General features: G+C 40.3%; 2 protein-coding genes and 1 long non-coding RNA gene across 3 annotated transcripts in view; 1 reads left to right on the top strand and 2 right to left on the bottom strand.

The window, feature by feature from the left end:
• Positions 1–23,550, top strand: part of LOC146497089 (uncharacterized) — a 38,348-nt gene extending 14,798 nt beyond the window's left edge. Inside the window, exon 4 of the long non-coding RNA XR_014870778.1 lies at positions 16,465–23,550. This is a non-coding gene — a long non-coding RNA (uncharacterized LOC146497089). The remainder of the gene's footprint in view (positions 1–16,464) is intronic.
• Positions 5,410–7,501, bottom strand: LOC146497091 (tripartite motif-containing protein 16-like). The gene has a single exon (XM_085140750.1). It carries the CDS (start codon positions 7,257–7,259, stop codon positions 5,595–5,597), a length of 1,665 nt encoding a protein of 554 aa, XP_084996876.1. The 5' UTR covers positions 7,260–7,501; the 3' UTR covers positions 5,410–5,594.
• On the bottom strand, positions 8,899–11,442 carry LOC146497090 (E3 SUMO-protein ligase ZBED1-like). Its single transcript, XM_085140714.1, has 6 exons — positions 11,172–11,442; positions 10,956–11,073; positions 10,695–10,831; positions 10,146–10,616; positions 9,470–10,058; positions 8,899–9,408 (listed from the first exon to the last, which is right to left on the bottom strand). The coding sequence occupies exons 1-6, from the start codon at positions 11,238–11,240 to the stop codon at positions 9,086–9,088; spliced, it is 1,707 nt and encodes a 568-aa protein (XP_084996840.1). The 5' UTR covers positions 11,241–11,442; the 3' UTR covers positions 8,899–9,085.
• Positions 23,551–24,386: the final 836 nt, after the last annotated feature.

The raw sequence follows: 24,386 nt of genomic DNA, 5'->3' as shown, positions 1-24,386 counted from the left end.
AAATCGCCCGACGAGGATCCGGCTAATGGAGGAGGGTGGAAAATGCCGGAGGACGACGAGACATCGTGAGGCATCATAGAGGATCGGATGGATAGCAAAGCCAGGCGATCATACACCAGGGCAGCTAATACATCATTAAAACTGAGTGAGCACAGAAGAGCAGAAAAAATAACACAACAGTAGTAGAGCGTGACAAACTGCACCCAAATACCAATCATTCCTTCTCAGTTTGAGTGTAAATGACACTCACTCTCTGTCATGAATCTGGATGCGTAGGCTATAAGTTTCCAGTGCTCACCTTCAGCTTGCAGAAACACTGCACCAAGATGCAATCCATCTTTTAAGGCATTAGTCAATGGGAACTTTTTTGTCTCCAGTGGGAAACTGGTTTGCAGTCTGTCCATACAGAGAGACCAAAACAAGCCAACACAACACAAAACAAGCAAACACAACACACACACACACAAAAGCCCAAAGAAACAGTCCAAATTCTATCATCAAAAATGTGCAATGGCAACAACGTTTATGGTTCAGTGCAGGGGTAGGCTACTCCAGGCCTCGAGTGCCGGTGTCCTACAGCTTTTAGATGTGTTCTTGATCCAACTCAGCTGATTCAAATTGCTAAATTAGGATCAGAATCCCTGAGCCAAGTCTCTGTGAATGCCATCAGACATGTGTCCCTGTAGTCACGTAAATGTGCGACATTCAAATTCAGTTCATCCAATTTACTCCTCAGAGACTGCACATTAGCCGGATTATTGATGGCAAAGGAATACGATTGTATCATATTTGCTTCCTCAGTCCTCCAAAGTGTTCCTGTGATTAGAGGATGATCCAGGGCTGGAAAACACTGAAGGGTAAAAAGAATCCAGAGATGGGCAGTTCCACAGAAGCTTCAAAAGAAACTCCCGTGAGTACGTAATTGTTTGTGAGTGTCAATGACACCAAACAACTGTCAGGATTGCCAATAAAACCATGCAAAATAAAAACCCCATCTTCGATAAAAGATGCGTGGACTCAGCACCCAGTCCATGAGTCATTGGAAAGTGGCTTAGGCTCCCAGCAAGCCAAGCAAAAGTGTGATAAATTGGTACAAACCATTCAGAGTGGAGAAAGATCTTTTTCCCTTAGACTCTGGAGACAAAGGCATCTGTCAGTAGCCCTCGGTTAAATCCAGTGTCTTGAGAAAACGAGCAGTGCCTAAACGTTCCAGGAGTTTCTTGAGTCGGGGCATTGGGTAAGCATCAAACTGAGACACACTCATTCACCTTGTGGTAGTTGACAGAAACAAACAGACCCATCTGTCTTCACTTACAAGAACTATGGGGCTATACCACTCACTGTGCGGCTCTTTTATTACTCCCAGCATCAGTATTTCAGCCAATTCTCTCTAAATAATTTGTCTTTTAAGTTCAGGTAACCAGTAGGGCCGTGAACGCAGCGTCACACCAGGGCGGGTTATAAAACGGTGCTCTGTGAGAGCTGTACGGTCGGGCAGGGGGAGAACACATCTGCAAAAAGCTGCTGCAACGCAGCAACATCTGCTCTCTGGACCTGCGTGAGATGGTCATCACAATGGACAACGCAACTGAAAAATGACAACACATATTAAAAATGTATGTAGCAGTCTCATCTGCCATATGTTTGTTTATATACTGACCAAGAAACTCTCTCAGTGTTTCTGTTTGTTTCCATCCTCACAGTCAGTCACAGCCATCACACAGCATCAGGAAACATCTCTATGATTTAGAAAAGAAAACAGTCGTTCTAAACACAGTGACAGAGGACTGATGACTTCACTAATTGTACACATATGTACATGCACTGTGTTGCATAGCACAAAAAAGACTCAACTTATAAAATGTATATTTCATTGGAATTAAACAATTTCTGACTTTGGGACTGAAATTGAAGGCTTTCACATCCACGGTTGATCACAGAGTCAAAGTCCTTTATACACAGTCCTTCAAGTACAGATAATACAGGAAGATAGAGATCCTAAAAACACAGTTAAAGTAGCCAATAATGTGTTACATATAATTCATTTTAAGTTTATGTTGAGTTTTAAAATGTTCTCTGCAATAAAAGTTGTTACTCTCTGAAAAACCATCAGAGCTTCAACACCTGGTATATTACTCAGTAAACAAAACCAAAAAGTTAAAGGCAGACATCTGAAAACAAGACGTCACTGATCAACAACGTGACAGAACGAGAGTCAACAGTTTACTGTCAGTCAGAGTTTGATCATTAACAGGGAGCAGCAGGGTACAAAAGTCACGCAGAGTAGCTGAAAGTATCCAAGTACATGTAAAACTGTCCTTTATACTTTCAGGGACTTTAATCAATAATCATTTTTTCTACTTATGTGCTGTTTTGCACTTCTTGCAGCTGAAATTGTGGCACAACCTTCAGGTTAAGTTTTAAATAAAAACAACAACAACTTGTTTTCCCCTCTCACAAAAAGCAGCTGTTGCTCAGCGCCACTTCAGATGTAAATGAATTTTTAGAAACTCAAACAAAGTCAAGTTTCCAGAAACTGTAACATTTTTTTCACTCCCATTAAAAATCTCACAGCCGCTGATATTCATCTGTGAACATTTGCTAACCAGTAAAAATCTAACTATACATGCTGCTGGTCAGTTCAGCTCCATCTTCACCAGTTGTGACAGTTAAAATGATGCTTAGAGGTCAGATATGACACAATTTATCACATTCATGATTTTTCCTGTGGTGAGCAAATCCACACTGTAATTGAATCTGTTCTTTAAGAGAAAAGGTATAAATGAGGGGTGTCAAACATAAGGCTCGTGGGTCAGATTCGGCATGAAAAATTCTCCATCTGACCCGCTGGATGGCTCTTTCAGTCGAGCATATTGCATTAACTGATTAAAGATACACAACTATCACCTTTCAAAAGACACGGACAAGTCAGCCAGTAATGGGAAACACATGATGCATTTAAAGTTTATGTTCAACTGTAAAATATTCTCTGTAATGTAAATTGTTCTGCTCTCTGACAAACCATCAGAGGTGCAGCACGTGTATCATTTGGTGTTTGAAGCAGAAACAAAAGCAAAGAGTTAAAGGAAGACACATTTGAAGAAGAAGGAAAATGAAAACAAGACGTCACTGAGCAACAACCTGACAGAACGAGAGCCAACAGTTTACTATCAGAACTGAGGCTGATCATTAACAGGGAGCAGCAGGTAACAAGGTCATCAGCAGTGGAGGAAAGTATGGAAGTAATACTCAGCTTCATATTTGAAGATACTCGAGTATCTTAGCTGCAGGTCTGGAACAATGGTTTTATTTCCTTTCCCATTAAACATCTCACACAGCCCCTCATCTGTGACCCTTAGCAAACCCACTGGATATCTACCTGTACATAAAGGAGATCAGATCAGTTCCATCTAGACCAGCTGTAACAGGAAAATGCTGCTTACACTTTGATGCATCACTTTCAGTTTGTCATATAAGACAATATATCAGATTGAGGCATTATTTTCCTGCAGTGAGTAAATCTACTTTGTACTTTACTCTTTTCTTTTAGGTAAAGGGTCTAAACAGTACTTGTACACTGTGGAAATCCCATAAGAACGTCTCCTGAACTCTGAAAAATAACAAAACAAAGACTAAAAGGAGGTCATGGGTGCTGATGATGATGATGATGATGATGATGATGAGTAGCATGCATTTAAAAAGTGACTGATGTCCTAGAATACAACAGAACAGTGTCTCTACAAACTTATGAAAACATGACAGTCTTGCATTAGTTTGTATTCTTATGATTTCAAAAAACGAGGGAAAAATCTCCTTGAAATCCACAATTCCTTTTTGTTATTTCTTAGTGTGTGACGTATTTTATTGCCTTTATGATTGGTGCAAACAGTTTCCTGATTCATAATGGAAATAGATTTTAGACACAGGAGGAACACGCAGTGATCAGCAGGAGCAGCTTGGAGTCCAGTCTTCTTCACACTGAGGAGGGACATATATGCAGGAACAGTTGTCATAACTGTTACAACCACCAGATGGCGAAAGAGTCCCACTGCAACTTTAAGCCATGAAGGATGTGTCTTGATGTTTGCTTGTGATAAATCTGCTTTATGTGAGTCTTTTTCAGAAAGTAACAGTAATATGTCTGATTATATGTCTTTAATCAGTAAAGTCTCGCTTTGCTAGAAATCAATAAATAATAAAATTGTAAACATGCAGCTGTATGTTAGAAGTCAAAGGGTCCTTAAGTCTTCTGTAAATTGACGGGGATCAAATGAAGGACACAAGTATCTGTTCTTACTCTAATAAATGCTGCTTTAATATCCAACAGACTATTTTCCTTCCTCATCAGCAGTAAACAGCTCGACTGCGTCTGTGCATTTGTGTCCTCCATACTTGTTTACACAGACATCTCAGGCTTGATGCCACGATGCAGTGTAGAAACCTGACAACCCTCTGACTCATGTTCAAATGTTCAAGGACATTTCTCAGGATCATGTATGACCCCTTTTTGACATTTGGACTTTCATTAATAATATTTGTGTTTCTGAGTCATTTTTGTGGAGACTTGTGTCCAACGTAGTGTCCAAATGAAGCCTGAAGCTTTTCTTCACCCTCTTGTCAGATGGTCAGCAACAAAACTCTGTTCCAACCAATGTCTGATAAGAGATGAGACACAGCAGCTGAGCAAATGATCATTTCATGCTGAAGACATCCTCAGACACAATTAAATACATACATAAACACAGCCTGGTGCCAATAACACAGCTAATGACACTGCTGTATCACTGGCTTTACTGATTAAAGACCATATCTGAAGGAAATCTTTGAACACAACAGAAAGTGACCTTTTAAACCTGCGACACTGATGCTGCATTCAAGGACCATTAAAAACATCTGAAAGGACTTAAGAACATGAAGAAAATGTGACTTGTTTCTCTGTAATGAAGCTGTTTTAGTGAAGAAAGTTGAAAGGTCACAGAGCGACTGCTGAATCTTCTGCTCTAAACATGAACTCTGAACTTTGTGATGCTTCAGGAGGAAAACTGCTTCAGTTATTCTCTCAGATTAGTTTCATATTTTCTGCATCAGATTTGAGTGAGATCCTGGAATGAAGACAGAAGAAAAGACTTTGTTCAAAGTTTGATTTATAGTCAAACCTTCCAGTTTATTCACACAATAAAACATCAACACAATGTATGAATTCATTCATTAAAATCAGTTTTTCCTCATTTGTTTGATGATTTTGACAAAAACAAACACAAACACACACACATGGTCTGCCATACTCATAAAGAGAAATGTCGACATTTTTCAATACAAATATTCCAGAAACATTTAGAGGATAGAGAAGTTTACATTTTCATGTGGAGAAATATTTTAGTAAATCAAAATGATGATGAGCAGTGATAGCCTCCATAAACAGTCACAGGAAAGATCTCCTTTAAAAACTCAGAAACATCAAGAGAACAACTAGAAGATGTGGAGGTACCACCCATAATGTTTGACTGACAGCTGATCTCTGTGCAGAAATGATGGAGAGAAAATAAAATGAAACTAAAATACAGATTTAAACCCACAATATGAAAGACTTCAGTCTATTTCACTTTAATCAACTCAGCAGAGTCTCCAATAAAGTAAAACCTCAGTCCAGCATAGAGCGGCTGAGTGAATGTGGTCTGGACTCTGTGGAGGAGAGTCATGGTTTCAGAGACGCTGTAGAAGGACAAAATACCTGCTCTGTGATCCAGGTACACTCCTACTCTGGAGGAACGAGGACCTGAGACACGAGTTTGGATGTTGTTGTACCAAAATGTATAAATGTTGTTGAAATAATATAATGACCAAGATTTGTCATTATATCCAAATCCACATTCTTTACTCCCTCCTTTTCTGCTGATATTCTTGTATGCGACTGCTACATCAACTCCGTTCCCTCTCCACTCCACCTCCCAGTAACAACGTCCAGTAAGACTCTCTCTACTCAGGACCTGAAGCCAGTTAGTGAATCTGTCTGGATGATCAGAATAAGACTGTTGTTGTTTCACTGCTGTTACTTTTCTGTTCCCCTCTGATAATAACAGCTCTTTGTTTGCTGTGTTTGGATCCAGTGTGATTTCACGTGAATATTTTAAGAATCCAGCTCTGGTCTTTGGCTCTGGTGGATCTGACAGTAAAACATCCACTTCAGTGACTGTCAGTGAGATGTTTGTCCATTCCTCTCTCAGAATGTCCTGTAGTTTATCTCTGACCTCTGACACAGCTGCTGTCACATCCTCAAAGTAGCTCAGAGGACGGATATTGATGCTGGATGAGTCTGTAGACTCACTGAGTGCTGACAGTGAGGGGTAGTTGTGTAGAAACTGGATGTGATCCTCTGTGTGTGAGAGCTGCTTCAGCTCAGCATCTTTCCTCTTCAGCTCAGTGATCTCCTGCTCCAGCTTCTCCTGAAGCTCTTTGACTCGACTCACTTCAGTTTCCTGCTGGGATCTGATCTGCTGCTTCACATCAGAGCTTCTTTTCTGGATGAGATGGATCAGCTCAGTGAAGATCTTCTCACTGTGCTCCACTGTTTGATCAGCAGACTGATTGATGGCCTCCACCTCCTGTTGAAGCAGCTTCACATCTTTCTCTCTGTCCTGGATTCTCTGCTGGATGTTTTGTCGACTCACCTCCAGCTCTCTCTGCCTCTCAGTCCTTTCTGCTGCAGCTGAGACTGTGTCGTGGCCTTTATGTTCATCCACAGGGCAGAGATAACAGATACTCTGCTGATCAGTACGGCAGAACATCTTCATCACCTCATCATGACGAGAGCAGATGTTCTCCTGGAGCTTCTTGGAGGGCTCCACCAGCTTGTGTTTGTCAAATGCAGGACATTCATAATGAATCTTAACATGTTTCTCACAGTAAGAGACCAAACACACCAGACAGGACTTGAAGGCTTTCATTTTTCTCCCAGTGCAGACATCACAGGCCACATCTTCAGGTCCAGCATAGCAGTGATCAGCAGGAGCAGCTTGGAGTCCAGTCTTCTTCAGCTCCTCCACTAAATCTGCTAACATGGTGTTTTTCTCCAGGACAGGCCTCGCTGTGAAAGTCTGTCTGCACTGAGGGCAGCTGTAGATTTCCTTCTTTTCCTCTTCATCCCAGAAGCTTTTAATACAGTTCATGCAGTAGCTGTGTCCACAGGGAATAGTCACCGGATCCTTCAGTAGATCCAAACAGACTGAACAGCAGATTTTTGTTTGATCCATTTGATTCATGTGCTGTGCCGTTTCACCGTCTCTCAGTGACTGTCAGACAGTTTCACTTCCTCTGAACAGAAACAACCTCTGTGCTCTGAAGGGAAACAGATCTCTGCTCTTTTTCACCTCCTACAGGAAATGAGGCTCACCAGCAACTGCATTTACACCATGTTGTTTAGACCCATCCTGATACAGACACATCTGTGAAGGGAGGCACTAAAGAAATATTCTTACAGAGCAACCAAGAGCCAATCACATGATGCAGGGTGTGGTATGTTTGGTTACAACATGTAGTAACAAGTCTGACCCAGTAAAAGTTTAATAGTTTAACTTTACTTGGTGCTTTGAAATGTGACAGTCAACACTCAGTGAGTTCATTTTATATTTTAGAAAGTTCAGCAAAGTTTAGGATGCTGTGATGAATAAAAATAAATCACACTTTATATTTTGACATTTTCTAATCTTAGTTCATTCTCACACTTACAGAATGATGCATGGGAACAACTGACTCCACTAAATCAAACCTATGTTCAAATGAAATTACTGTAAAGACAGGCAGCAAGCTTGATTTCTTGATTTTTTTTTTAAATAGTAAAATATATGTAAAACTATTTAAAAAACAAATACAGATAGTGTTCTAATTCTACATTCTTTAGTAATTTTTCCTGTGTACCACCATGGATTTCGAAACAATACATTAATATGTGCTTTAAATGCAGACACTCAAATATAACTCAACATTCACACTGAAGATACACAGTAGACATAAGAATCAGTTTTCATGCCCTTTGTTTATTCTTTCATTTAAAATCTTTGTGGTAAAGATCATCATAATTACCCATTAACTTTCATGTACAGCTTAAATGTTTCACTACACTGTTGGCAGCAAAGATTACACAGCAAAGCCGATTAAACTAGAAGCTAAACGACTGTTCAGTCCAAGGGCGTAGATTTGGCATGGACGGAAGGGACCCACCAATATCCAGCGATTATTGAATTGTCCCCACCAATAATTAGAAAGAAAAACAAACCCGATAGAAAGAAAAAAACGATCTGTCAGCGTCTCATTCACCCAGCGGTGCAGAAAGAGTTAAATTACGTTCTCTACTGGAGTCCTACGTCACGTGACAAATATGGCCAATGTGATTGGAGCTCTGTTTAGTTTTAGCAGCGGCAAGCCTGCGCTGCGAGGAGGAGAGGAGGACGGCAGCAACTAGGAAGAACCTGGATATAAGAAAGTATTTTTCAAAGAAACCTGTAAGTCACTTAAAGTCAAGCTCACTCATAAAATGTAGTGATGGTGAGATGAAGCCTCGTGATGAAATGAAGCTTTCCATCCAACTGGTCGACTCATGGTTCGAAGCATTGTGATGATTCATTTGCTCTACTGCGCCATCAAGTGGACGATTCAAGTGAAACGGGCTCAATGATTATAATGATGTGATGTGTAAACCTCTAAACTGAATAAATAAATTGTTTTTATGGTTATTTATCCCGAATATTGTCTCAGTATGTCTGATACAAAAGAGAAAGTGGAAACTATCAGTACAGAGTTTTTGGGATGATTGTGTAACTGTGTAATCATGTGACACAAACTAGTGTGTGGCGCTTCAAGTTGAATGAATAAAGAAATTACTTTTGTTGATGACACCAATAACTAAACTCTAAATATTAGTTATATTTAATATTATACTAATTTTATATTAATTTAATTTAATTAATGTTTGTGTATAATAAATTGGCAGCTTAACACAGGAATGTACATGGAAACAAAAAGGGAGGGAGTTGTGATGTGAATGTGGTCGTGACTTTATAACAGTGCTCATGACACTAGGGAAACGTTTTCATTTGTTTTTATTCAAAAATAGCAGCTTTTCCACAGTGCTGGGCTTAAGACGGTTCCTCTTTTTTGAGAGGATTTCTCCTGCTTTTGAAAATATCCTCTCACAGGGCACAGATGAAGCAGGGGTTGCAAGAAAAACCACAGCAAGTTTATACAAGTTTGGATAAAGAAATTTGTGTCCAGCCCAGTACTCCAGCGGATTCTCCAGTCTGCCCATATTTGGTTCATGGAGGTATTTCTGTACTTCAGCTGTTGCATCAGCAGTAGCATTTGGGGTCTTTGTCTCCAGAACAGTGGTGTCCAAACGATGCCACAGTTTGCTACCTAAAACAAACAGAATGTAAGTAACTAAATACAATATAATAATCGAAATGTGCTCATATACCTTGAGTCACAGGCTGAGAAGCTTTTGATGATGAGGCTGCTGATGAGAAGGCCACGTGCCTCAAAATAGCAGCACATTCAAAAATAAGTCTCTTCTCAGCATCCATTGCTTTATTTGGGCTAAAGAAGCCTATTTTTTTGAACCTTGGATCCAGCAATGTTGCCAGTGACATGATGCTCATTGACTGCAATGTGTAGAGCTTCTCCTTTAATTGTCTCCTTAGACACTCAACCATGGTGGAGCTCTCTGGAGTTAGGACAACTCCCATTTCCTCTTCATTTAGTGCATGGTGCAACATTGTTAGAAGTGGAATTACTTTGGATCCAGACACTCGCTTTTCCTCTGACAGCTCAGTGGTGGCATCATTAAATGGGGAGAGTATTTTAAGACATTCTGCCATAAGGTCATACTGTTCAGAGGATAGTGGGCAAATATCAGTGTGCAGGCCAGCTAACGATGCTCCAATAGGTTCCCTGAGTTCATGAACACGTTGAAGCATTTGGAATGTGCTGTTCCAACGTGTATGCACCTCTTGAATTAACTTCAGTGCAGGCCGGCCCATTTGCTCCTGCACCTCTGTCAGCCTCTCCTAGAAAAACAGCCAACACAAACTGATTAATTCAAGCTGTGTTACTGCAGCAGCACCTCAAAGCAGTAATGAAATAATGGAACAAACCTTAGCAGTTGTACTGCTCTTGAAATATCCCACTATCCTCCTACAGGTAGTCCGGATGTCAGACAGCGTCGTGTGTTGATCAAGAGCTTTTTTGACCATTAGGTTTAATGTATGTGCCACACAATTACTGTGACGCAAACGAAGCTCCTTAGCACAAGCACCCATGTTTGCTGCTCCATCAGTCACATAACATGTAACTTTGTCTGTAATGCCCCACTCTGACATGAGCGCTGCTGTTACTTGTGACAAATTGACAGCAGTATGTGCTTGAGGGAAGTGCTGAACACCTAACACTACAGAATGCAATGCAGTGTTAGAGTCAATGAAATGGCAGGTGACGGCTAGGTAAGCCTCTGTGTTAATGGAGGTCCACATATCAGATGTCAAACTAACTGCAGAAACCTTGGCCACAGTCAGTTTTTCTTTCTGTTTGGACTCTTTGTATCTTTGGTCCACCATAGCTTTCAAAGCCTAAACAAAAGAAGGTACAGTACTTAATATGTAAATAAAGGCAAAATGGAAACATGCTTCATATTTTAAGATACACACCTGCCTTGTGGGGAGAACATAGTTAGGGTTCAAAACTTTAACAAGCTTCCTAAACCCACTGTCCTCCACAATAGTGAAGGGCTGGGAATCCTCTATCACCATGTTGACCAAGGCCTCATCCACATCATTCCTCTCCCCTGATACAACAAAAAAACATTAAGAAATTACATATTTCAGTAAATAGAACCCAAATGTTAATGAATTACATGGGGAATATAAATGTATCAAATGACTGTATCCTTAAAACCTACAAAAACTCACCTGAGCTTGGTCCACCTTGGTTAGTCTCCTTGTTCTCATGCAGGGCTCTGTAATGCCTCAGCATAGATGAGGTGTTGTTGCTGTATCCAAGTTCTTTAGAGCACAGCAAACACTTCACCTTTTAATAAACAAAAAGACAGAAATCTGATTATAGGATCTGTGGTGTGGTTTATTTATATTATGGTACTTATCATTTCTTTATTACAGTGTGTATACCTTATTAGGAGAGATGACATCAAAATGTTGCCAGACAGGGGAAAATTTTCTTTTCCTTGCTGGTTCCATCGAGGGAAGAAATGCTCAAGTAACTATGTAACACGTACGTAATCCAATTCCACAACACAATGTGATGGGGGAATCAGCTGTGTTTTGCTGCCCATTTTATTTCGAATTTGGCGCGAACCGGTGAACCAGTTCCCGAATCAGTCACGTGGTACGGACTGCCCGCGAGGCCTCGAACGTCACTGCAGACGTAATCAAAGCAAGCCTCGATACGCGCTTCAGAAAAACGCCCCCGAGATTACCCGATTCGGAGCTTAGACACACATTTTAAAATGTGTCCGTCACAATAAGGTTACAGGCTATGCTAGGCTTTGGCCCACATCAGTCTAAAATTGTATGTAACCATGAATAACGTGTTTTGTAAACTAACTGCACAGCAGGCAGCACTATCAGTTCTCTCAGTCTCAGAGCAGCATTTCTAATTTTGATTGAAACTGTCAGAGAAAACGGCAGCCTCGAGCGAGCCAGGATATTAGTTTACAGAGGCTGTTAAAATTATATGTCTAAAGTTAAAATGTTGGTGACACAATAATTTTATCCTAATGGTACTGACATATTCATAGCGTTAATTTTTGAGACAAAATATCATGAGATAGTCAGGATTTTGCAAATATTCCACCTTGTAGTGCAGTTTGCACAAATTGTTGTAAAAATGCACTCACACTACAAACATTACTGACGAGTCAAGATCTGCACAAATTGACAGAAACACTGAAGCAGCTCCACATTTTATTCTTATTGTCATGTATGTCCTATTTGTCAGGTGATAGAAAGTAATGGTGACACAAGATCACAGGTGAAATTGGATGATGACTTGATGGTTCATGACTGTATTTGAAGCACATGTGTGACTGCATGTATGTTGAATGTCTCACTGTTATTTATCAGGTGACAGAGGCAGCTCTGCCATGTTGTAGCTCAGACAGAGGTGAAGAGGTGAGGTCACAGGTGACTGACTGATGATTTGGTGCTATAGATTAACTAGTATTTATTATCATGACAATTGTTAGGCTGCTGATGTAAATTGATTCATTAGTGTATATTTGACAAAGAATCTGAATTGACACGTCTCACTTTTTATATGGCACGAATCCATGTGTTATTTTATCAGGTGGCTATATGTCCTAGTGCAGTCAGAGGGGAAGAGCCAAAGGTGAGGCACATCAAGCACAGAATAATAATTTTAATCTGAGGATAAAACTCATGTACTGAGGCTGAAAGAAGCTTCAGTGCTCTCAGAAGACTAAAAAGATGGCTAAGGTCAACAATGACTCAAATGAGATTAAACAATGCTGCTGTGTGTCCACCAGGAGAGACTGGACAGTATAGATGTAAAACAAATATGCCAGCAGTTTATCTCAGTTAACGAGAGGAGCAGGCATGTGTTTGGCTGCTTCACATAGTGGACATTGAGTTGTTGTGTGGGTCACCAGTAGTCCATGTCTGTTGCTGTAACAGTAGTTCATGTTTAGAATAAAACATCCCAGCTCACTGATTTGATCGGGGCAATAGTGCCTAAAATGTTGCATAATTTTGCTGAGAGATCTTTTACTTTGTGGTCATCTTAGACGAGTAGTTTTATGGACAAAACCCACCAGGTTATTCAGTGTTCCCTTAGTGCTAATGTATCAGAGATGTTGATGTAATGTAACCAGAGATGGGCAGTAACGCGTTACTGTAATCCGATTACTTTTTTCAAGTAACGAGTTAAGTAAGTGATTACTATTGCAAAAACGGTAATTAGATTACCGTTACTTTCCCGTAGGAACGCTGCGTTACTGCGTTACTAAAACCGTGATTTTCTTGCTAGAATGTCTCATGACAGTGACGTAAGCGAGTGTGATGTTCGTGACAACAGCTGTGTGCAGATCAACAATGGATAATATATCGAGTGCAGGAGAGAGTATGAGCGTGCAGCGTTTAAAGCGTGGAAGTACTGACCTTACTTTGAGTTTGATTCCGTAAAAAGTGACAAAAACATTAGTGTCCGTTGTGCGTGGGAAGAAAACTTCTTTTTACAGCGAAAAAAAAACCCCTAAACTTCCGAGCAAGCACCGAGTAGCTACCACGTAATGAGAAACTCACAGAGAAACTGCGGTATCCTTCCACTGACCGCTGCGGCACACCTGCACCAGGATAAACCTCCGCCTACCCCACTCCTGCTTTACAGGTGAAAATAGAGCAAAAGGACCGCTAGTCTTTGACTTTATTTATTTTCTGCTGTGTTTTACTTGCATCTGAAAGAGTGAGTGTAAACACAAAAACATATATATATATATATATATATTATGTGCTGGGATGTGCAGAAAATAGGTTTAAATGTTAAACTAATTTCTTCCAGTCAGAGAATGGTGCATATAATTAAAATTTTGCTTCATGCATAAAGTTAAAAGATTAAAACTAACAAAACAAGTTTTAAAAAGAGACGTTTCCATTTGATTACATTTTGTATGATGGATTATGTAGAAAAAGTAGAATTGGGCTGAAAGATCTATCGCTTTATCACCTATTCACGTTGTAAATCATGTTTTTAAAAAGTAACTAAGTAACTAATTACTTTTGAAAATAAGTAATCAGTAAAGTAACGGGATTACTTTTTTTGGGAAGTAATCAGTAATTAATTACTGATTACTTTTTTCAAGTAACTTGACCAACACTGAATGTAACTGAACTAATGTTGTTAATTTCTTAAAGTCATTTTCTTTTATTGTCATGACTGTATTTGAAGCTATTTTTATGTTTGTATGAAACCTGATTTATATGGAATATGACTGAAGTAAACTAAAGCCTGAAATACTTAGTCAGTCATTTGTTTAATAGTAATTTAACATAATCTAATTCACATATAAAACTATGAATTGTAATTTTAAGTGGTTTAAAAGCATGTAGAATAGCATATGTAGGCAAGTATATTTCTCTCTTTTTTTTTTTTTTTTTTTTTTAAATCAAGAAGCAAAGACAAAAAGGGAAAAAAAAAAAAAAAGAAACAAGTTCGATGGTTGAATCATCCGTCATTATCCAAACAAACAATCATCCGTTTTATTTGTGCTTTGGTTTGGGGAAGTTGTTTCTTTACTGATCTTTTCCTGTCTTCTGTTATTAGACTTGAGATATGACTGCACTATGCTGTTGCTGGTGACTCCAGTTAATTCTACAAGACATGCTGTGTAAGTAAACAAACAACAACAGTTTGGTCTGCATTTCTTGAAAGATCACATCCCCCAAACTTAGTTTAGAGGGTCTACACTGTATATAGTGAAGTCTGCAAGTTTTCTAACAGCAAAATTTGTTTTGTTCCCAAATCATTTTGCACATCATTAGAATGAAAGTTATTGGCCATGTTTGCATAGCCCTTTTTAAAATGATGCTTTCATGGCATTATTGTGTGTCGGGTGGGGGTCAGGGCTGTCCAGTGTGAGATCATTATTCTCCTTATATTTTTAGGTTCAAGAACATGACCATTGTTGTAGTATGTTAGACAAATGTTCCAGTATATCTTTGGGGATTAAAAGAATGTGACCATCCTTTGGGTTCTGTTAGACAAGTGGGCGCCACCATTTATCTGCTGTGAATGTTTTACACTGTTTTCTTGTCATGTCAGACTGCTTAAATCATTTCTGAGAATGTTGTGTGCAAAGGACCTTGTGCCAATAATAGCAGAAACAGACCACATTCTGTGCCCCCACCCTTGTAGGAGGTAGAAAGACAGGGAGCCCGAGGTCATAACCTAGGCGCCACGACAGATAAGAGAGTGTGAATGTTTAGGTTTACGACCAGGTGGGGGCCAGTGAAAAGTATAAGAAGCTGTGTAACACGTCACCATTTGGAGACTTGCTGTGACCCTCTCTGCATCTCTCCCCATCCGGATGGTTTTTATGCTCATTGTGTGAAAAGTGTATGGAAATAAAGGATTGTTGATTGAGCATTTATACACCGAGTATTGTCCTTCCTTCAGCCCAAAGATTCAAAGAACTGGGAAAATTCAACAACTTGGTGCCGGTGACCCGGATCTTTGGTGTGCTGAGGAGGGGCAGATTTAGCCTGTGGTGAGATCGTGGGGCGAGGCGAACAGAGGACGGTCCAAACATAAAAAGGTAAGCACAGCCTGTTGTATTATAAATACCAAATGTGCATATTGGGCTTTCCAAATTAATCTGTTCGCTGAGTTACACGCATCTTCACATTAAATTGTCGGTGTCTGGTTTTCGGCGCAAGATACTAACAACATAAGTTGAGGCTGAATTCAAGTGTTATAGGAATTTTCTAGCAAGATACTAATAATATTCTACGTTGAGACTAGAAATCAAGTGTGTTATAGGAACTGGCTCTAGCAAGATACTAATCATATTCTACGTTGAGACTAGGGTGCAGCCCACTTTTACCCTACATAATTAATTTTGTCTATGACTGGCTTCTGTTGCAAGAAATGGGGAAAAACTTTCAAAAAGCGGCCAAAGTGTAGAATATGAAATAGAGGTGAAATAGAGTCTGGCTTATGGTGCGCTTGCATTTTCAAAGGTGAGCTCAGAGGTTTCTGTGTGTGTTTCTGCTGATGAGACGCGCTTGCTGTGTTTCTGTGTGAAATATGAACATGGTGACAGTGACGGTTGATGTGTGAATGGGAGGACATTAGAGCAAAGACACATTTTAGGATCAAAGGTTGATGCCTAGTGGACCTGTGGAAATTGGTTTTGTTCATGGTGTTGGCAACCCCCCTGCCTGTGGACGCGCAGTCAGGTCCAGCGGCGTCTGGTTTGCTGAGGTGGTGACTTGGGGACTGAGGACTCCCGCATAGCCACAGAATATATATGAAAACGTTGTATTCCTCGTTTCAGTGGTTGAAATTGTTGTTTGCCTGTCCCCTGACGAGTGTTAAATTAAATAAAGAGGGTATTTGGAGCCACATAGAGATAGACGGGCTGAATTGGGTATATTACTCTGTGGTGTAAAAAAAAAAAAAAAAAAAAAAAAGGAGAGAGAGAAAGATAGGACGGTGTAGTTTGTGTGAAAGCGCCGTTAGAGTCGGCGTCTCGTCTGAAGTACGGGAGTCAATTAAAGTAACGGGATAATTTGTGTCTAAAAGTGTGTTTGTGTTGTGCAGAAATTGTGGCAGGAGGCCAACAGAATAATTTGTGTCTAAAAGTGTGGTTGTGTTGTGCAGAAATTGTGGCAGGAGGTCGTGTCGTGAATTGTTGCAAATTGTGAAGTCATTTTGGAGGGTTTAAAGTAGAGATGGACCGATCCGATATTACGTATCGGTATCGGTCCGATACTGACCCAAATTACTGGATCGGATATCGGCGAGAAATAAAAAATGTAATCCGATCCATTAAATATCAAAAAAGCACCTCACAAAACTTGCTACGCGGGGTAACTCGGCTCATAACCGTAGCACGTAGCAGCAGTGTGCATCACGTGATAGAGCGGCTGTGTGTATTTGTAGCCTTGCTAGCAAACCAGCATTTCATCTATGAGGACGTTTTCCCAGAGAGAAGTAAAGCAAGTGTGTAAGTTCATCTCTGAATGTCTGTAAAGCGTTCCCACGTTAAGCTTAACAACCATACCTGGAGCGACTGCCTCTCTCTCTCTCGCTCTCCTGCTGCTTCAATCGGGTGAAACAGCTTAATGATCAGCTGATCGGCTTTTCTGTCGCGAGTCCGTCTCTCTTCTTAGTTTTTGGCCCACTTCTCACCAGAAAGAGGAAACCAGCGGCTGAACAACAGCAGCACGTTTAAGCTTGATAAGCTGTTGTTAGAATTTATTTAATATTACTTTCTACACCAGGATCTTTTTCTACGTAGCTGACGGCTGGTAATTGTGCAGGGGCGGATCTAGCAAAGTTTAGCCAGGGGGGCCGATAGGGCATGAACAGGGAAAAGGGGGCACAAAGACATACTTTTCTTTCTTATTCTCATTTAAAATGTCTAGTTTTTAATAAATAATTATCTGACTCTTACACCCAAAGTTTTAATCTTGTGTAAAATATATAGAAGTCCATTACTGTATATAGTAACTGTTAAGTCTAATATACCCTAGTAAGCTATACTACTTTTTCCTTTGGGAAGATACCATCTGTGCAGTCTGCAATTCTGTTGAAGAAAGATGTTGAATCTATTTAATTATTCTTGAAAAAGAATTTATTTTTGTGCATTTTCCCCCTGCATCAAATTAAATTTGATTACATCGATTAAGCATCATGAGGAAGAGGGTGGTTCCCTATTTTTTTTTTTTTTGCTGGGAGTTTGCAACCCTATTAGTTAGGTTGCTTAAAATTTCTTCTAAGTACTCTTTAAAATACCAGAATAGGGAGGATGGAGCAGGTTTAAGTTTATTAGATTGATCAGTGTTGCTGAACTATGACATATTTTGGACGCAGTGTATTTTTTACATACAGGTATAACAGAATAGCTTTAGTGTTGTTATTTATTTAAACTTGAGTATAAACTTATACAAAATGCAGCAAGATATTAAAAAAACGTTTTGTTGATTAAAAAACACACTATATCGGATTCATATCGGTATCGGCAGATATCCAAATTTATGATATCGGTATCGGACATAAAAAAGTGGTATCGTGCCATCTCTAGTTTAAAGGTGTGTAGTGGTGTGAAAATGTTGGGGTCTAAGTCTAACATAGAAAAAGGGGGTGTGCAGGGTGAGTGGAAAACTTTTGAGAAGCAGAGAGAGGAGTTGTTGAGGGCGCTGCAGGTCATGCGACCTGGGAGTGCGCCAGAGAAAAAATTAGAGGTTGCAGCTGTGGCAAAGGAGAGTAAGGAGTTGTGTGATAAAGAAGGAGTGATTGTAAATATAAGACGTCTTTGTAATATAATAGAGAGTTGAGTGTGAAACGAGGCTGTGTGTGACGATAGCGCGCTGCGAGCTAGTTTAGACGGTGTGTGAACATGCAAATGAGGTGGCTGCTGTGAAGCCCACAGGGGACTTCCTGTTTAGCGTGTTATTGAGTTTTATAAGTATGATTTGCAAACAATGATACATGCCTGTAATTAAAACGCTGATTTTGTTGAATATAATATTATAAATACAGTTTTTGCATGACTACGGTGAATGTTTGATGTTTGGCTGGGTTTTGATATAGGAGAGATGGCTTGGTGGCTGCTGGGGGTGAGTGTCGGTGGCCGGAAATCTGCATGCCCATAAAAGGCAACTGCCTGACTGTGTGAACTATGCACCGAGAGAGAGAGAGAGAGTAAAATCTAGGCAGATGAACCAAATGGATGTTTTAAGAAAAATAGTAAATGAATGTTTTAGTCTCTTAATACAGGTGGATTTCTCTCAACCTGGAAACCTGAGTACAGCGGCAAAAGGATAGACTAACAAAATTGGGACGACAGACAGGCCAAGCTCTGGCTCAAAATTTTACAGCTTGACCTCTCACTTCGTCCTCACCCTGAAAAGAAGCTTAAAGGACATCTTCTCCTCCAGTTATCGGTTACCATCACTGGAAATTTTCAGGCAAGTTTTTCACTGAATTGTTTTTGGCACCATGTGTCCCTGAATCTCACAAGCAAGCTCTAATTCCTGGCTGAAGACATGGAATGCTGTTATTTAAGGTGGGAAATCAAAATTTGGGAAACAAAATTAAAAACACACACAATTAGAGAAATGCCTTGTTGGAGAAAAAGTTAAAATAACCCACCCACAAACGCACACACACGCAATGAAGAAACAGCTTACATTCATGAACACGTGAAGATTTTCCAGCAAGGTTAAAGCAGCAAAACTTAACATACACATGTTGTTAAATGATAAAGTTTATCCACTAATAACAAATAAACTCTCTGGGTTGCAGGACAACAACTTGACTTCAAAAAGACAGACACTGGTATGATAAACCAGTGATGAAATAATAAATTTAGTGGTTAAAAGAGTCAAATTGTGACATGTTTTCTTCTGATTGATTAATACAAGTGATTACTGAATGAAAGAAAATTCCTTTTTTGAATTATTAAACATGATCTTAAGAATTTTAACGTGTACCTGTGTTGTCCTGTCAACTTGGTGGGTTAGGAGTTGATTATATAGTGAGAAAAAACAAAAAAAGGGGGGGAGAAGGCTGACACAGGGCCTGGCCCCTCTCTGAATAACACAGCCAAAACAACATCATTTTCAAACAACATCATTTTCCTGTTCGTCTGTTTTTGTTTTGTTTTTGTTTTTTCTCTTTATGCTTAATTACAGGCTGCTTTGTCGGCCCGGAAAGCCGAGGCTGACCTGGACTCCTGCTCTCCCCTCTACCATCTTTGCTCTCCCTTCTACCATCATTGATGTGACCCTGACCAAATGCTACAGCAGCTGGACCCACAACAACAGCCTGAGAAGGTCAACAGTGCTGCAGGAAAAAGATCTCATGCAGCGGAGACGGAGAACGTTAAATCCAAGGCCCGTTTCACTACACGGGGGAGATTTCCAGACAGCTTCAGCTGACAGAGCTGTGACGAGACGCCTATTAAGCCCGGATGAAAGGTGAGGCCGAGCAAAAGAATGCTGACCTTAACAACTCTGTATTAAAACTGTGCAGGACAGTGATGGACCAACACGGATGATCGGGCAGCAAAAAGGGCGTGCCAGAGACACGAGGAGTAACTGAGGTCAGGAGGCACCTCAGATTGGACAAAAGCAGCAGAAGAACATAAGCTGAAGGCACAGGTGTCGGGGCTCAGCCAGGAGCTGACCTCTGAGAAGAGCCGGACAGCAGAGCTGCAGAAGGCCGTGGAGCAAAGCAAGGAAAACATCAATAAACTTCAATCTGACGTGTACGGAAAAGACTCTGAGGTTTCTGCCCTCAGTGAGAGCTCAAGACATCAGAGCAGAAACTGAGCATGGCTCAGGAGGAGCTGGACAAGGAGAAGATGCAGGACACTGGAGAAAAGGACTGCCTCAATTGGGGCCAGAACCAGTATGGACAGAACTTTGGGCAGCAGCAGCAATGGACCCAAACGGACTGGAAAGGGGGAGGCAGGACCCCAGAGCACGCTTCAGGCCCTGGTTTACCCAGAACATCAGAACAGGAAAGTGATGAACACAAACACACACACAAACACACACATCTACATACACTGACTCAGAATTAAGAGAAACACACATACGAACACATATGCACTCATTGATTGACTGAGAAATGACACACACACACACACAAATCGAAATGCTGATTCAATTCACTGAGAAGTGATCCACACACACACACACACACACACACTCACATACACATGCTGATGCAATGAAGAATGCTTTACTAACAAATGCTATGCTGATATGCAAAATGCTGCACACAAACGTCCAAATACAGAATTTGTTACAACAACAAGAAGCCATTGATTGTTAATTGGTTAAATGCATTTCATGTCACCCAGAGGGCATTTGTGTAGATTTAGGGGACAGGGTCTAAAGCAGTTTGGTTATGAAAACAATGTCTGTGAGTGATGTCTGTTTATGGCTCAAGGCCTCGACTGAATTGTTTACTGTGCTTCACACAGCCTGATAAGGAGCAGTGGTACAGAGTGAAAATGATGAATTAACGGTGTGAGCCTTATTTCGGAGCGCCACATTTTTGTGATTGAGATTTAATTGAAGGAGGAACACACTGAAAATAAAAAATACATTTAAAAAAAAAAGAAAAAGGGGGCCAGCCCTTGGATTTACGTAAGTATCCCAGGTGTATTTAACACAATTGCCTCAGGCTTTAAAGATCTGTACAAAATTCAACAGGAAATCATAGCTTCCCTGTATTTCCTACAATTGTTGGCATGGTGGTGAGTGCTGTTGCTCCACAGTAAGAAGGTCCTGGGTGCAAGTCCACAGTCTGGTTAGTTTGCAGTGGTTTCTCTCTGGGTATTCTGGTTTCCTGCCACAGTGAAAAGTCATGCAGCTGTTAGAGCTAGGTTAATTGATGATTCTAAATTAGCCGTGAATGTAAGTGTAAATGATTGTTTGTTTCTAGGTGATAGACTGGTGACCTGTTCGGGGTGCACCCTGCCTCGTAACCTATCACTTTCTGGTGAAGTTTTGGTTGATTTTGGGTTTTGCTGAACACTAGGTTGATTTTATCAGTGAGGTTTGGATTGTTTTCTTTCTCTAAGGGAGAGAAAGATGGTTTTATGCTTGGACATGGTTCTAACGGGCCCCAGTATTTGTTATTATATGAGTATTTTATTGGTTACGTTTGTTTTTGCTTTTGTTACACTGAAATAAGAACATCTGAGAGGAGTGATCCACCGGTGGTGATATTTTGGTATTTTGTGAGTTCCTGATTTAACAAATCAGCTCTTTAATCCAGGCCTGAGAGAGTGAACTTTAAAGCGCTATAAAACATTCTTACTGAAAACAGTCGCAAAGTATTTTTCTCCACATTAAAATGGGCTCAGGAGAAAGCCACTTATTGGGGACAATTAGAAAATGAGAGTCCCTGCCTAAAAAAGGATTCAGCGAGGTAATCCGACCTAAAGTTCTTCTTTTTCTTTTTGAAATGACGTCATTTTGCTGAGGGTGGAAATCAAATGCGGCGATGGTTTCCACTATCAGCAAAGAAAGAAAGAATGGATGAATGAATGAATGAATGGAAATAAAAAGAAACTGACTGACTGGTAAAAGCTGACAAGACTTGACCACGACTCAAAGTTAACCTCCACCTAGACAGGCCAAAAGGGTGGATGAATTTATGTGTTTCTTTTTACAGGAGCAGAAAGATGACAGCAACATCCGAGGTTGCGTGATGATTTAACCTTTTAAATGCCACTTTCTGTGTTTGTGAATCTACCAGGGGTGTGTTATTCATGGGCTTGTGTTGCTCACAGAGATTACTGTGAGAAAGTGTGTATACATCTGCGCAGCGCTAACATTTACATTCTCTTTTCTACAGCATTACAGTTCTTCATGTGGTTTGATGATGTGATTTATGACAGAATAATTGGTTGATGTTGGTTTCTCTACTACAGGATTGATGATGCTGTTACACTGTGTTGTTGGGAAAATGTTGAAGGTTACTTTGACGATGTGAATAACGTGAGAAATTTCCTGTGTTGAAACCAGTGTCATTCCTTTTACAGCAGGCTTCATTTTATGGCCTTTTACGGCACCTCTGGAACCTGTCGACCTGCGCCTGACCACCAGGATTGTCTATGTGTGCTCCTAATGTCTGTTTTTTCTAAGAGTGGATGTGGAGGATTCAGCAGAAAACAGACAAGTGACATGAGGAAACAAATAAGATGTAGTGTTTATGGAATAGTTGAATATGAGCTCATAGTGATAAAATGGGTGGAGTGACATTGTTTAAGGGAAGTCACAGATTAAATTGTGGAATAAATTGGGATGATTCATGATTTGGGACAAATTATGGTAATAATAGTGATTTAATGATTAGAGAAAACCTGCACATGATACTTGTCTTTTATGCTGAATACTTTATCACTCTTATGATCTACAGTTGGTTGCAAATGTGAAGTTTGATTTAACAGATTTGTCTTCCAGGATACAGGCTCCAGGTGGAGCTGGGAGGTGAATAAGCTGAACATGTAACTGCTGATTAATGTTTTTACACAGAGTTACAGGTTGGAGTATGGCTGCTCCAAGTGGGGAAACCCTGGAGATTGTTTTAGAGAGAATGTGCAACATTCTTGTACATGTCTCATTGAGGAGTTGACACATGGTGGAAGCCATGTGGGGAGAGGAGTGTTATTTTTTAATCTGTAGATGTCGTGAGGTGCCATGACGAGAAGGAGTGGCTGAGAGGATCGTCCACAAGATGGGAGCTGAGGCCAGGAGAGAGGCTTCAGGAGGATCAGAGATCATCTTCAGCACAGCAGACATCCCACAGAGAGCTGTGCTACTGAGCTTCCAGGAGATTGAGAGGAGACTTCCCACAGCATGATTTTAAATATAATGAGAGATTCATCGTTGACATTGAGGAAGACAACTAAGGTGTACGACGTGCTCTGCCTTAAATCTTCAGCAGCGTTGGACGTGACAACTCGAGGGATGGAGAGAGCGTGCCAAGCTCTAAAAGTGACAGCGCAGAGGAAATCCAGCGATGGAATTGTGTTTCTGTGTGAAGCACAAATACTAGGAGACTGGGAAATAGTTGACACCACTTTTCCCAAGGATGAAGATCACCTAAAGTGTGTCACTTTGCCATGCAGATTTGATGCTCTGCAGAGAAGCCTTCTGTGAGGGAGAGATGTAAAGAGACGAGCCTTTCATCTACATTTAATTCATGTCAACCCTAGAATGTATGTTGTAAGTGATCTCTCTAAAGAGAGATCAAAGGGGGAATTGTGAGATCATTATTCTCCTTATATTTTTAGGTTAAAGAACATGACCATTGTTGTAGTATGTTAGACAAATGTTCCAGTATATCTCTGGGGATTAAAAGAATGTGACCATCCTTTGGGTTCTGTTAGACAAGTGGGCGCCACCATTTATCTGCTGTGAATGTTTTACACTGTTTTCTTGTCATGTCAGACTGCTTAAATCATTTTCTGAGAATGTTGTGTGCAAAAGACCTTGTGCCGATAATAGCAGAAACAGACCACATTCTGTGCCCCCACCCTTGTAGGAGGTAGAAAGACAGGGAGCCGAGGTCATAACTTAGGCGCCACGACAGATAAGAGAGTGTGAATGTTTAGGTTTACGACCAGGTGGGGGCCAGTGAAAAGTATAAGAAGCTGTGTAACACGTCACCATTTTGAGACTTGCTGTGACCCTCTTCAGGCATCTCTCCCCATCCGGATGGTTTTTATGCTCATTGTGTGAAAATTGTATGGAAATAAAGGATTGTTGATTGAGCATTTATACACCGAGTATTGTCCTTCCTTCAGCCCAAAGATTCAAAGAACTGGGAGAATTCAACAATATATAGAATTTACTATATAGCTGGATGAACATGAAAAATATGTCTATAATAACAAATGACCATGAGAGCCAGTAGAATTAATTCAACTGGACACTCAAAAGACGTTTGTTGTTGTTCAGCAGAACAGTGTCCAGTATGTTGGCTGTTATACTTTGTTGTGTTTGAAAATAAAAGTTGGGCTGATTTTAACATCATTACAAAAAGTGTTGTTAATTCTTTTTAATCATATTCAGGTTACCACAAATAGTTTTTTCATTTAGTTGAACTTGAAATGTTTGTCA

The sequence above is a fragment of the Neolamprologus multifasciatus genome, chromosome 18, assembly GCF_963576455.1.
Source record: "Neolamprologus multifasciatus chromosome 18, fNeoMul1.2, whole genome shotgun sequence".
Lineage (NCBI taxonomy): Eukaryota > Metazoa > Chordata > Actinopteri > Cichliformes > Cichlidae > Neolamprologus > Neolamprologus multifasciatus.
This window is presented reverse-complemented; position numbering and strand designations above follow the sequence as displayed.